The 13,793-nt window shown below is 38.9% G+C and overlaps 1 protein-coding gene across 2 annotated transcripts in view; it reads right to left on the reverse strand.

Annotated features, from left to right (window-relative positions):
• The window catches only part of LOC142345794 (glutamate receptor ionotropic, NMDA 1-like), a 97,714-nt gene that overhangs the window by 49,749 nt on the left and 34,172 nt on the right, over positions 1–13,793 (reverse strand). For both annotated transcript variants that reach the window (XM_075398154.1, XM_075398155.1), the window contains exon 7: positions 2,111–2,297. In XM_075398154.1, the coding sequence (XP_075254269.1) occupies positions 2,111–2,297 (187 nt within the window). The remainder of the gene's footprint in view (positions 1–2,110; positions 2,298–13,793) is intronic.

Consider the following 13,793-nt stretch of genomic DNA (forward strand, 5'->3'; position numbering starts at 1 on the left):
CAAAAATCGAAAAAACAGTAAAAATCAAAGTGAAATTGCCGCATGTGAACAAAAAACCACTAGCGAGAAAACGAATTTTTGTCCAACCACCGTTTTCTCACTCTACTTTAAATTTGGAGCAAAAAATTTTCACGCCACAAAACCATTCGCTTTTTCGCTTTCTTGTTTCGCCGTGACCAAAATCACTCCTCCAATTTGACTTCAAAAATCATGAAAATGTGTGAACAGATCTTTTGATCTTAGCTACAAAAAGGGTTTCCGTAAAAGCATATCAAAAGTAGATATAAAACTTTAAAAAAAGACAGCGCCCCAATACAATTCAAATTCTTTGAATTAATAAAAACCAAGAGCACCGCAATATAGCTACTCAAAGCTTACAGCTTCGCAGCTATAATGAATAACGGCCTGCTATATTTTAATGCAATAGGTAGCTAGCTCCAACATACCACTGGATATTTAAAAAAATTTAAACATACCCGGCAGATTGCCGGAAAATAGCCGCCATTGATTCCAATAAGCATGATTGGGATTGAAATCACAGATATTGAAAAAAAAAAATTTGTACAAAAACATTTTTTTAAGTCCAATTTATTTTGATGGCATTTCGTAGTTGAACATACTTCTGTTTCTTAGAGAGAGGCTACAGGGGCTACTATCAATAACAATAAGCATTAGAGAGAGGTAACTAATATTTATAGGAACGGCGTTCAAATAGCGGGCATCTAAAATAGGGCTTTATGGGTTTATCCCGTTTCTGACTTCAATTTTTTATACTGACTCTGTTCATTTTGAATTGCTTTGCTGAGCAACTGATGTTCAAAATCACTTTTAGCAGAATGAGAGAAGAGAGAAACTAGCCTAGAGAAGTCAAAAAGATTTCACGCAAAATGTTGAAAAGGCGGCAAAATGAGGTAAAGCGAAACTTTTTTTTATTCGACGAAGTTAAAAAACATAGCAGGACAAGTCCTGACGTACAATTCAAAGAATTTTCATTGACTAAACAGGAAAACTAGACCAATAATGGACTATGAGTGAATTGAGAAAACCACTTTAAAAAAATCAGATCAAAAAATAAGAAAAAAAAACAGAAAATCAATGTCAAAATGACGAATTTGAACAAAAAAACCACTAGGGAGAATTGAAAATTCAATTCAAACAAAAAACTAGGCCTAGAATGAGCTGTGAATGGATTGGGAAAACCATTTAGAAAAAAATCTGATCCAAAAATCGAAAAAACAGTAAAAATCAGAGTGAAATTGCCGCATGTGAACAAAAAACCACTACCGAGAAACCGAATTTTTGTTCAAACACCATTTTCTCACTCTACTTTAAAATTAGAGCGAAAAAAAATTCACGCCGCAAAACCACTCGCTTTTTCGCTCCATTTCCTGTTTCGGCGTGACCAAAATCACTACTCCAATTTGACTTCAAAAATCATGAAAATGTGTGAACAGATCTTAAAAAAAAAAAAAGACAGCGCCCCAATACAATTCAAATTCTTTGAATTGTAAAAAAAGAGGAGCGCTATAATAGCCGGCTGAGAAGATGAGGGCGGCTATTAATAAAAAAATTAAAATTTTTGCAGCGAAACGTGAACAATCGGAAAAGTTGCTGATTTACTGAAGTACTACATGCTAAATGTTGATTTGAGCATGCAAAAAATGTTTTAGATTGCTTGGCAGGCAGTACTAAACATAACCGACAAGGGTGGATTGCTCTCAAACGACCGGTGAGGTGACTGAGGGGGGTCAAACTTTTAAGATCAGAGGAACAGCCCTTCACAACATGAAACTGTCTCAAAGGTTTCTGTGAACAGCAAACTTAGAGACTGGGAAGGCGTAAGCCTCGCTCTAAGAGAGCTGCTCAGCCACCTAATGCTCTCTGAGCGGTACCTATTTATCCCGTTTTTGAGAAAAGTCAAATGGGTCAGACGAAAAATCGGTCAAGCAAAACATTGTATAAAAAAAGACCGACAGGACTAAAAAAAATTGCTACAAACTTCGTTTTGAGAGCAATTAAAAAGCAGTTGATTTCAGGATCATCTAATTTGGATTTCAACTTCACAACTTTATCTTAATTTCAAATAAGGAATGGAAGGATGAGTGCGAACCTGTAGAAAGCGTTTCCATCTGTCCATCCTTTACTATTGCATGTAGCAAGTGGCTGTAATTTGCGGAATGGCTTAATCCTGTTCTGTTTTTTAAGGAAATTGAGCAGTCCTCCGTAGATAGACCTCACTGCTCTCTCCAAGTGCCACTCCACATCTGAACTGCTCTTTAGTTGCACAAACACTGAACCTACACTCACACAAAAATCGCTCCAACTAATCGATCTTCCATAATATTGTCTTATGTTCTGCCATGTGTATTACTATCTGGTGTTTTGCAAAGTATATCAGTGTCTTGAGCTACCATTATGAGAGGGTGATCTGAAAAGAGGAACTTGATGTCCCCGTTGATCATCCTTGCTTTATTGCATTATACGAAAAAGCTAAATAAATCTATCTATTTATCTATAACAATTACAAAATGGCATTATTGAAACACTCACTCCCTGAACAGTTTAACAAAAGGCATCGCTAATGCTCCCACCGCTGTAATCAGCATTATTTGCTCAACACTACCAAATATTGCCCGGCAGATAAATATCTGGCGCAGAACAAATTTAGTCTTCAAAAACGGCAGAAAAAAATTCAAAAGACATTTTCCACTTAAAAATGTGCGGTAAAATAGAAACTTAGAATAAAATAGAAATTAGAAAATTAATTAAAAAATTAATTAAATATGGGCCTAAAAAGTGGCTGGTTTTGCCCACAAAATTAAAAAAAACATTCAGATGTGCAATTTTTCGTGTAATATTTTGCATTGCAATTGCAATGCAAAATATTACACGAAAAATTGCACATCTGAATGTTTTTTTTTCAATTTTGTGGGCAAAACCAGTCACTTTTTAGGCCCATATTTGAAAAAAACTATGAAACAAACCCCACTAACAAATGCATACATTAACAGAAGATAACATAGCTGGCAAATCAGGAAATAGATGATAGCTTCCTGGACCTGTTGTCTCAAAATTCCAATAAAAAATAAAACCTAAAAAGTACAAAAAACATAGCAGTGCAAGTTCTGAATTACAATCCAAAGAAATGAACAAACTGATGACCAAAAATTATCATCTGTGCAACCAAATGAATTTAGGACCCAACAATTCCCATGACAATGAATGCGAAATGAAAAAAACAGAAGCAATGAAAAATTTATTATTCAGAGATCTAGTGTTTTAAGAATCATCAATAGCTACATAGATACCATGCATCTCTAGAATGAGTACAAAATACAGCAACCTTGTGCGAATGAATGATTGACATACCAAAAAGGAGGCAAAAACTGAAGAAACCGGTGAAACATATTTTTTTGAAGTCAGGGGCGTAAAAGTAAGAAAACCACATAACTACATGCCAAAAACCTTAGCCACAGCATACAATAAACATTAAGAAGTCATAAAATATCTTGTAGCAGTTCTATTGGTTGAAACATAAAAGATGCACTATAGATCACAAAATCATTAAAACATTTCGTTAAAAAAATGGTATCGGACTCATTGAAAAAACTGGCAAAAACATGGTGCCAAATTTCTGACGGAAACACGCCACGTTATGAGTTTTTTTCAGTGTCTACAAGTGTTCTGATCTGGCGTGCAGTTTCAGTCAGATTCTAAACCCATACTAAACTCAGCTTCTAAACTGAAAGCCAATAAGCTTAATACTAACGTCAGCTAGCAAAAAACTTTGATAAACTAAAGCTCAATGACTTAATCACCGGGCTTTATTAATTTTGTCTCGTTTCTCTGATTCTGCTCTATTGAAATTGAGCGTATTCACAACATTTCGTAATTCAATACGTAAAAACATTTCAAATCAATTCAGTTGAATCAGTGAGTGAGGAAAGACAAGAGTCATACGTGAGAATCGCGACCTATGTAAAACAAAAAATGTGATCGAAAGGTAAAGCGAATTAAAAAAAAACATAGCAGGACAAGTCCTGGCCTAAAATTCAAAGAATTTTCATTGACTAAACACTTTTTGAAAAATCCGATCAAAAAATTGAAAAAAAAAATTTAAAAAAAAACTGAAAAAAAAAGAATTCTTGTTCAAGCACCTTTTTCTCACTCTACTTTAAAATTAGAGCCAATAAATTTCACGCCGCAAAACCATAATTCTGGATACGATGCCCGATTGTACACAGATTTTCTGCTATAACTTGTAAAATTTATGACTGTTTGAGTTTTCAAAAAACTTCATGTTTTGGAGTTTGATTTTCAATTTTTTTGTCAGATGGCGCATGCATCGGTTCAATAGTGGGGCCAACTTCCCTGGCACCTTTCGATCTTCAAACACCATCATAGAATAAGACGCAGAATTGCTGATCGTACGACCTCATCGTCACCTTTAAAGAGCTGATGATCCGTCCCAATTAGAGCTTGTACCTTTTCATTGACTCATTTACCATCCAAACAAGTTCTCCTTTTTTAAAGTTACGTACGCCTTCTTCCGACCATTTCAATTTTTGGTTCCATTGGGAGGGTAATCACGAGCCCATCTATTGAAGATCAATTCCTCATATCCTTGAGCCATTTTGAAGTATTCTCTAAGATCATGGAACCGTCCACTGGTTCGTATGAAAAAAGAACTCCAAGTTTTCTCATCCTATCAGGAAGTGGACGAATGTAAGGGCTGTCAGATCTTCGTCGTCATCACTTACTGCTGTCGCGGCTCGTGTGTTGTGTTTGCGCCGCAAGACACATTGTTTTTCTGATACTTACTGCTTGAGGCTATGGCTGTCCAAGAATGTGATCATGACCATTTGCAAATTTGAATTAAATTTTCCCAGTTTCTGTCACAGTGTGGGGCCCAAGGCGGTTGAATTTCTAAACAACCTTTTTGTGATCTAAGTCAAACTCGATCTCAGCTTTATCCCAAGAGTTCATGATTTCTGTCATTTCCTTCCGTTGTCGCCAATGACGGTACTTGGGTAGCCACGTCATGCGATGACTCTTGTAACTTCAGCTAAAAAAGACTGGGACCAACAACTGAACTACTTTTATGTGTGCTGCTTTGATCGTTAGATAAGTGAACAGGCAGTACCATCTCTTCGAGGTAAGTGGTAGAAAATTGACTTAATCGGCGCGGCGGAGCAGTCAACTCCGGAGCGGGTGGATAGTAACAAAAAAAGTCAAGTCGCTCCCGTGGGAAGATTGAGTTGGCGTTCTTGTGTCTACATTTGATACATCTTGACTTGATTTTCCGTAATGCATTTCTCAATCCAATGGCCCAGAATTCTTATTATAGAAAGTTCCTCACTGTGCCTTCGTGTCGTGTAGGTTTCCAATGACACAAACACGAAATTTGCAATGATACCACATCTTTTTGAGCAATAACTTCAAGCACAAAAAATGAATGACATTAACGTACCCGACAGGTTGCCCGAAAATGGTATTTAAATGCAATTTGAGCACAATCAGAGAAGAGTAAACTAAACTAAAGAAGACAAAAACATTACAGCAATGAACAAGCTGTGAACTAAGGTAAAACAAAAACCGAATTTTTATTCGACGAAGTGTAAAGACATAACCGGAGCAATCTAGAATCAATTTGCAGTTCACAAACCTTTTAGCCTAGGCTAAACACTAATGAACAAAATGAGCCTGCCAATAAACTCTAATAAATCATTTCCAAACAATATCTGAGGAAAAATAATATGAGAAAGGCGAAAACTGATATCTGGTAAAATATCTGATAATATTTTTGCACAAGTTGCCCCACCGAAACCACTACTGGAAAAAAAATGCAATACAAATAGTCCTTATTTGATTAAAAAAAACTGCCCTCTGATATAGAGTAAACAGAACAGACCGAGACAAGGGGGAAGTGAAAAATTGTTAAACCTCACATTGTCGCAAAAAAGTTAACCTGCAACCTCTCTGTGGTACCCTGTGGTATCCATCCACCACTAGTAACACCATTAGTGCAGTGAATTGTTTCTCACACCATTCAATCGTACCACGATTGAGTATATCAGTGACAGGTCCTTGCAACCTTGAGCTTGGCCAATACACTGGCAGTGAACTGCCTAATCGCAGTCTGCCTTAGGAAGAGTAATAAACAGTTTGTCACTGAATCTCTTTTACACATAGCTAACGCTTTCATCGGAACGTTTCAACTAGCGATCAAGATACACGTACATGGCGCAGTCAGACAAAATAGGACGCACGGCGCTCGGTCTCGAACCCTTCAGGGACAAACCCAGTAGTAATCCACCAATCTCATGGGAGAAATGGAGGAGCCAGCTCAAAATGGCCCTCGTTGCCAAAATTAACATAGAACTGGACGAACTACTCCAAGAGAGACCGACTACAGTCATATACCCCCCAGAACCAGTAGACGAACAACCCGTCCAAAACCCAACACAGACAATGGAACGAGAACGACTAACAAGGTACAACCAGGCGATAGCCAAATGGAAGAATGCAACCACATCGATCGAATAGGAGTCTTATGCGGCGATAAGCCATGGGACATGGCAGACAGAAAAGCCAAATCATTGATCTACCTCAGCCTCGGAATCGAAGGACGAAAAATGCACGCAAGAAAATTCCCCCACACAAACGTAGAAGCAAAAACCACAATGGAGCTATGGGAAGAATTGGAACTAACTTTCATCCGTCCAAGAAATGTGACCTTCGATAGATATTTACTTTTGACACGTAAACAACACAGGTGAAACGATGGAACAATTTCACTCTGCACTCAGATCACTAGCCGAACACTGCCAACTAGCGGACCTAGAAGACGAACTACTAAGGGACATATTTACCGCAAATATGATACACCAAGAAATCCAAAAGGAACTCTTGAAAACAACCCTAACTCCCGAAAAAGCCTTAGAATTAGCAGTAAGCATCGAATTAGGCATTAGAAGCCAATTAGCCATCCAGGCAAGACAGCCATCGGATACACCGACCAACCCTTTTATTGGACGAGAAGAACAAGTCATGGAAATTTCCAGCTCACGCTACCGCGGCTCTAATAGACCCCTATCAACATATAGAGGAACAACCAGAGGAATTGGCAGAGTATCGGGCAACAACAACAACAACAACAGAACACCAACACACAACTGCAGAAATTGCGGACAACCATGGGACGCGAACCATCGAACAAAATGCCAAGCAATAGGCCAAACATGTCGTCGATGCAATAAACAAAATCACTTCGCGAAGGTGTGTAGATCGAACTTGAACAGACCACAACCTAGTAGATCGGTGAACGAGATAGACAACCAAAGCCTAGACCAACCATTACAAGGCATACATATGATTAAACATATCCCGGACACCCAATCAACATACGACGACTCCGCAGACGAATATACAGTAAACATGATGGAAACACCCGACGATTCCACAACACCATCCAAGCTACACATACAGTACGGGCACAGCAAGTTCTGGGTAATGGTCGACTCAGGGAGCTCCACTAGTATTGTCACGGAACAAATGGCGAAAGACATAGAGGCCAGAGACAGCAACACATGGTGGAGCAGAACAACAAATCCAGTACAATTGAAGAGCTACACGGACACTCCCATAAAGAATCTAGGGACACTTTACTGTGACATCGAGTGCAACGGATGGAAAGCAGGACGTGCGGACATCATAGTCGAACCAAACAAACATCGAGCGATCATAGGAAGGGACCTGTTCAAACCTCTGGGGATCCAACTAACACAACACGAATCATCAACATCTACAGGTAAGAACATCAACTCAATAAACACATCCCAAACCCCTACAATCAAAGACGAAATAACAATTAAATACAAAAATTTAACATCAAGGATAGGACGCTCCCTACATCATAAGGTAAAATCACAATTTAAGCCAAACTACACTCCGGTCCACCAAAAAGGAAGACGCGTACCACTACATCTCGAGAAACAAGTTGAGGAAGAACTAAAAAACCTACAAAACAACGGACACATAACGAAACTAGACAAATGTAGCGACGAATTTTTTATATCACCAATAGTCATCACAGTGAAGAAGGATAAATCAATAAAACTAGCTATGGACTCAAAAACAATCAACAAAGCAATCCACAAAAACAAATACCAAATGCATAACAACGACTGCCTTATGGACAGCATCGCACAAACAATCACTCAATCGTCCGACGAAGGAGAAGTCCTATTCTCAACTATAGATTTACGATACGCATACAGCCAGTTACCACTAGATGAAGACACAGCAAAACAATGCAATTTCAATATCATAGGCGGCAAAGCCACAGGAACATATCGATTCAATAATGGATTTTATGGACTCACGGACATGCCAGCAGAATTCCAAAAAGCAATAGACAAAACTTTATACAACATAACAAACACATTCAGCTTTCTAGACGACATTATCATAGTTACTGGAGGCGGCATACAAAACCATAAAGAAAAATTATTCAAATGCTTAGACAGATTAAACGAAGAAAACCTGGTAATCAACCTCAACAAATGTCACTTCGCAAAAAATAAGATAACGTGGCTCAGCTACGAAATAGACAAAAAAGGTATCAAACCAATCGTCTCCAAGACACAAGCTACACTAAACCTGAAATCACCCACGTCCCACAAACAACTAAAATCATTCTTAGGTAGCGTTCATCACCTAACGAAATTCATACCGAACCTCGCACCCCTATGCCGTGAATTTCGAAATCTATTACAAAAAGATACGAAATATGTTTGGACAAAACATCACCAAACAAAATTTGAAAATATAAAGAATTGCATACGTAACTTAACAGAAAATACACACTACGACACAAAAAGAAAAACCAGAGTTAAGACAGACGCATCAAGATCAGGCCTAGGAGCAGTTCTAAAACAAGAAACATGCAACGGATGGGAGACAATATCATACGCTTCAAGATTTTTAAATAAAGCAGAGGAAAAATACAGCATAAACGAACTAGAGTTATTAGGCGTAGTATGGGCGTTAGAACACTTTAAACATTATTTATTAGGCCACCATTTTACAGTACAAACAGATCATAGGGTCCTCCTATCAATCCTCAAAGAACGCTCCAGCAAAATTCACCAAAGCCGTTTAACAAGATGGTATGACAGACTAATCCCATTCAACTTTAATATAGAACACATACCAGGAACAAAAATGGGACTAGCAGACTATATGTCTCGCAAGACATCCGAACCGGCAAAACCCCCAAGCACATATGACGAAAATTTTATAATAGCGCAAATAGACATAATCAAAGAAACATTTCATATAATACGCAAAAGAGGCAGACCAAAGAAACAAAGCAATACTAATACACAACACAATACTAAAACAACACACAGCGAATCCAACGTTACTAAAACAAATACCTTGCAATCGCCCCACGATTCCAACCAATCACTGAACTACCAAACAAAACGTCAAAGAGGCAGGCCTAGAAAAACAAAAGTGGAATCGTCGAACGAATCCACACAATTTAAAAACAACACCGACAAACGCCGCACGAATACAAACAAATTACAAACAAACTTGAATTACAACCTACGCAGCAGTTACAAGACATTCCAACCACAAATAAACATAACGAATAATGACGTCATTAACAACACACAAGACACACAGCAAACGATTACAGAAGCGCATTTGCCAATTAACACAGCTATACTTAAACAGCCTAACTTTAAACAAGCAAACGAAATGGAACACACAACAAACAAACCAAATAGCGCCACCATCAAATCACCAACGCAGAAAACACCATTCTCAATGAGGAACTATCTGAGCCCCACCCCAAATCAGGACGAACATCACCCCACCAGCTCATCGGACGACCAAATCCCAAAACAACTAGAAAGCATCTTCAACCAACAACTAATAGCAGCAATGATCAACAGAGGTACGGTACTACGGGAAATAAGAGACTGCATCCTCAACAACGATCAAGCGCGATGCAAACAACTCAGCAAGCAGATATACGCAAAATGGAACAGCTTAAGTGTCAACAACGGCTGCATACTGGTTGACAACAAGCTAGCAATACCAAACATCCTCAAAGATTCTGTAATCGACGTACTCCACTCAACACACCCTGGAGCATGGGGCATGACAGAACTGGGACAAAGACTATGGTGGCCATTTATCAATCGAGATTTAATCAATAAATCTAAAACGTGTCGACCCTGTACCGAATTCGGTAAGAACTTAAAAAGCATAATAAAGAAGTCCGATTGGACCCCCCTTCCACCGTGCTCTGAACCAAACGAAGAAATACAATTAGATTTCGGCGGACCTGTATTCGACGGTCAAGGAAGGGAAGTCTACTTCTTAGCATGCATCGACCGTTTCTCGAAATTTCCAACCCTCAAATTAGTCGCAAACGCAAACGGTCCAAACATAGAAAAGTTTTCAAACAAATATATAACTCAACACGGCGTACCTAGAAATATAAGACTAGATCAAGCCAGATGCCTAAAAGGTAATAAAATTCAACAATTATGTAAACGCTATAACATCAATCTAATATACGCACCGGCCAATGACCATCGCCCCATAGGATTAGTAGAACGTTTAGTACAAACCGTTGAGCGACGTTTGGGGTGCATAAAACTTGATCCTAATCAGATACCGTTCAATATCAAAAACGCCCTCCAAAACCTATCCTTCGAACTACGCACGTGCCGAAAGAAACATTCTAAACTCTCCCCGTTCGAAGCCCATTACGGACGAAAAGCAAAAACCGCACTAACAAATATAACATCAAAACCTAACATAAAAAATCGAAACTGGTCAAATACTTTAAAATATTATTTAGATGACAACATCATAGGAGAGGAGGAACTGATCAGCCAGGACAAATGGTACGACGAGAACTTGGATAGCGACAACGAAGTGAGAGCAACTAAGCAACGGAAACGGCAGGAAGCCAAAGACGATAAAGGCGAAGTACCGCGTATCATAAAACTTCCATCTGCTAACTTCGAACAGCCCCTTGCCAGAAACAGCCCTCGTCTTCAACTAGCCCGAAAAACCCTCGCCGCCTCCCGAAACAAAAAGCAACTCCAAGGCCTGTATGAAGCGATTCCAGAGGGGGCTGCGTTAGTTAAAACAACAGACAGCACCGTGACCATTAAAGTCCCAGGCCAACAAGATACTGTATTAAACAAATCTGATGTAGCAAAATTTGGCACACCTGAGCAACGTCATATCCCTCTCATCAACTTTGCCGCCAGAAAGACCGTGCGCAACCACCATGCAAAGTTCATCCAAAGTATGGAGTCACATGCACAAGACATCAAAAACAAAACAATCGGCCAACGAGCCATACGAAAAAGAGAAACCCCAACGTCAGACGTAGACAAAAAGGCAAAAGCCAATCTCTCCAAAGTCAACAGAATCAAAATCCCTCACAAAAAATGCTACCAACCGTCACCCAAGAAAGGATCTCCCAAAAAGAGAAAGCTCTCAACGGAGTCCTCTCAGGCATCAGATGAAGAACAGGACAACGAGCCCCTCGACACCGACTCTAACCACGAAAGCAAAGCCGCCACCAAACATCACGGAAGCACCCATTTAATTGACTCAACGGAAGCATCCACTAGACGCAGCGCACGGGACAAGAAAAAGCCCAAACGATACGGCGAACTGACAGATTTGTCTTCATCGGACGAATCACCGGACGTTGGACAACCCAAGAGACGACGCGCTGGCACAAGCATTGCCTCATACTCGCCTCCAAGACAACCCAACACGGGAACAACATTATCGCCGCCACACAGCGTAATCCCGATGACCACCCCCTACCAAAACCAAACAGCCGAAACCTTCGGTGATCCCGAACGCCCACTCCAACCCCATGAACTCTAGTCAAGTCCGCTATAAACTTTAAAAACTCAACGCATAGTAAGCGTAAAGTTCAAAACTTAGTATGATACTTCTTCATATTACCCACCCTGTCTACATTCATTAAACTCATTTCATCGTTGCTAGCATTTATCTTAACCTGCTTACAATCGCCTTATATTATCAAATCTGTGTTCATTCATATTACGTACTCATCATGTTAAAGTCATCATCTTTCATTTCTTTATCAATCGTTGCCTCATATTTAGTACTAAACTTTCTCTAAACGTCATGTCGTACCAATTATGTTAAATTTAGTTAAACCTAAATTTTCTCTAGAGGGGGAAATGTGGTACCCTGTGGTATCCATCCACCACTAGTAACACCATTAGTGCAGTGAATTAATACTCATTCAAATGCAGTACATATATAACCTTTTGTTTCTCACACCATTCAATCGTACCACGATTGAGTATATCAGTGACAGGTCCTTGCAACCTTGAGCTTGGCCAATACACTGGCAGTAAACTGCCTAATCGCAGTCTGCCTTAAGAAGAGTAATAAACAGTTTGTCACTGAATCTCTTTTACACATAGCTAACGCTTTCATCGGAACGTTTCAACTAGCGATCAAGATACACGTACAACACTCTCATTTATTTTAGGGCAAACTTTTAAATTCATCTGTCGAACACTGGACTACCCCATTCCAGTCAAAGAAACGCAAAACCATAAAAAACAACGAATAACCGGAAAGAAATGTATACATCTCTTTTAGTTAAAAAAAAATGCGATGCACAACCTTGAACTGTTAGGTCTTAGTAGCAAAACCTATATAGCTCTTAATTAAATAGTGAACAAGAAAAACTATCCTGAGAAGCTTGATTCCAAAAAATAGGCAAATGTAAACAATGAGACGAAACTGGGCCAAATTTTGATTACATTTTTAAAAACACAACTCAAAAGTAAAACCTACCAAATCGAAAGATCACCTGAATCACTAAAACAACTAAGTTCATCCAAAAACAATTCCCTGCCAGATGCTATAAATGCAAGCGATCACAAAAACTACAATAAAGCTTCCAACAGAGCATAAAGGGCTCAAGTGGTCCAACAAGAAGCTCACAACTGAGCCTAAAAGTCTAATATTTCAGTCAGATGATCAAAAAGGCCCCCAACCACACGAGCACTAGTTCAGTTAATTGAGATAAACACCTTCAACCCATAAAGCTGAGTTAAAACTGAAAAACTGCTTTAAAAATTCCGCACGTGATCAAACAAACTCTCGCTTAGCGAATATTTTTTCACTACTTTTCTCGCGCTCTCTTAGAACAACGAACAAACAATAACCGCTCTGTCTCTCTCTGCTTTTGACTTTTGTACAGCAGCTTGAACTAATCACTTCTTTTCATTGATTTCCTCTAAAACCACCTCTTATATAGAAGTCACCGTTTAAAAAAAGACCACCATTATTCCTCTTCCGAGTCTTAAAAATAGGTCCGCTAAAATAACGGGCTGAGAGAATGAGGGTGATTATTAAGCATCATATTTAACAAAAAGCTCAATCATATATGGCCGAGAAAATACTAACCAGAGTTTAATTAAGCATTGAGCTCCTTTGAAATTGCTACTTGAAAACCAGGCTAACTAATTAAGTTCTGAGAGAACTGCACATGAAAATAATGACATCAGCCTTTACTAGTACAACTTGTTTCCCTAAACAAAACATACCCGGCAGATTGCCGGAAAATAGCCGCCGTTGATTCCAATAAGCATGATTGGGATTGAACGAATAGAATATATTGAAAAAAAAAGATTTTTGTACAAAAATATTTTTTAAGTCGGATTTATTTTGATGGCATTTCGTAGTTGAACATACTTCTG

Source organism: Convolutriloba macropyga, chromosome 9 (assembly GCF_964194025.1).
Source record: "Convolutriloba macropyga chromosome 9, txConMacr16.3, whole genome shotgun sequence".
Lineage (NCBI taxonomy): Eukaryota > Metazoa > Xenacoelomorpha > Acoela > Convolutidae > Convolutriloba > Convolutriloba macropyga.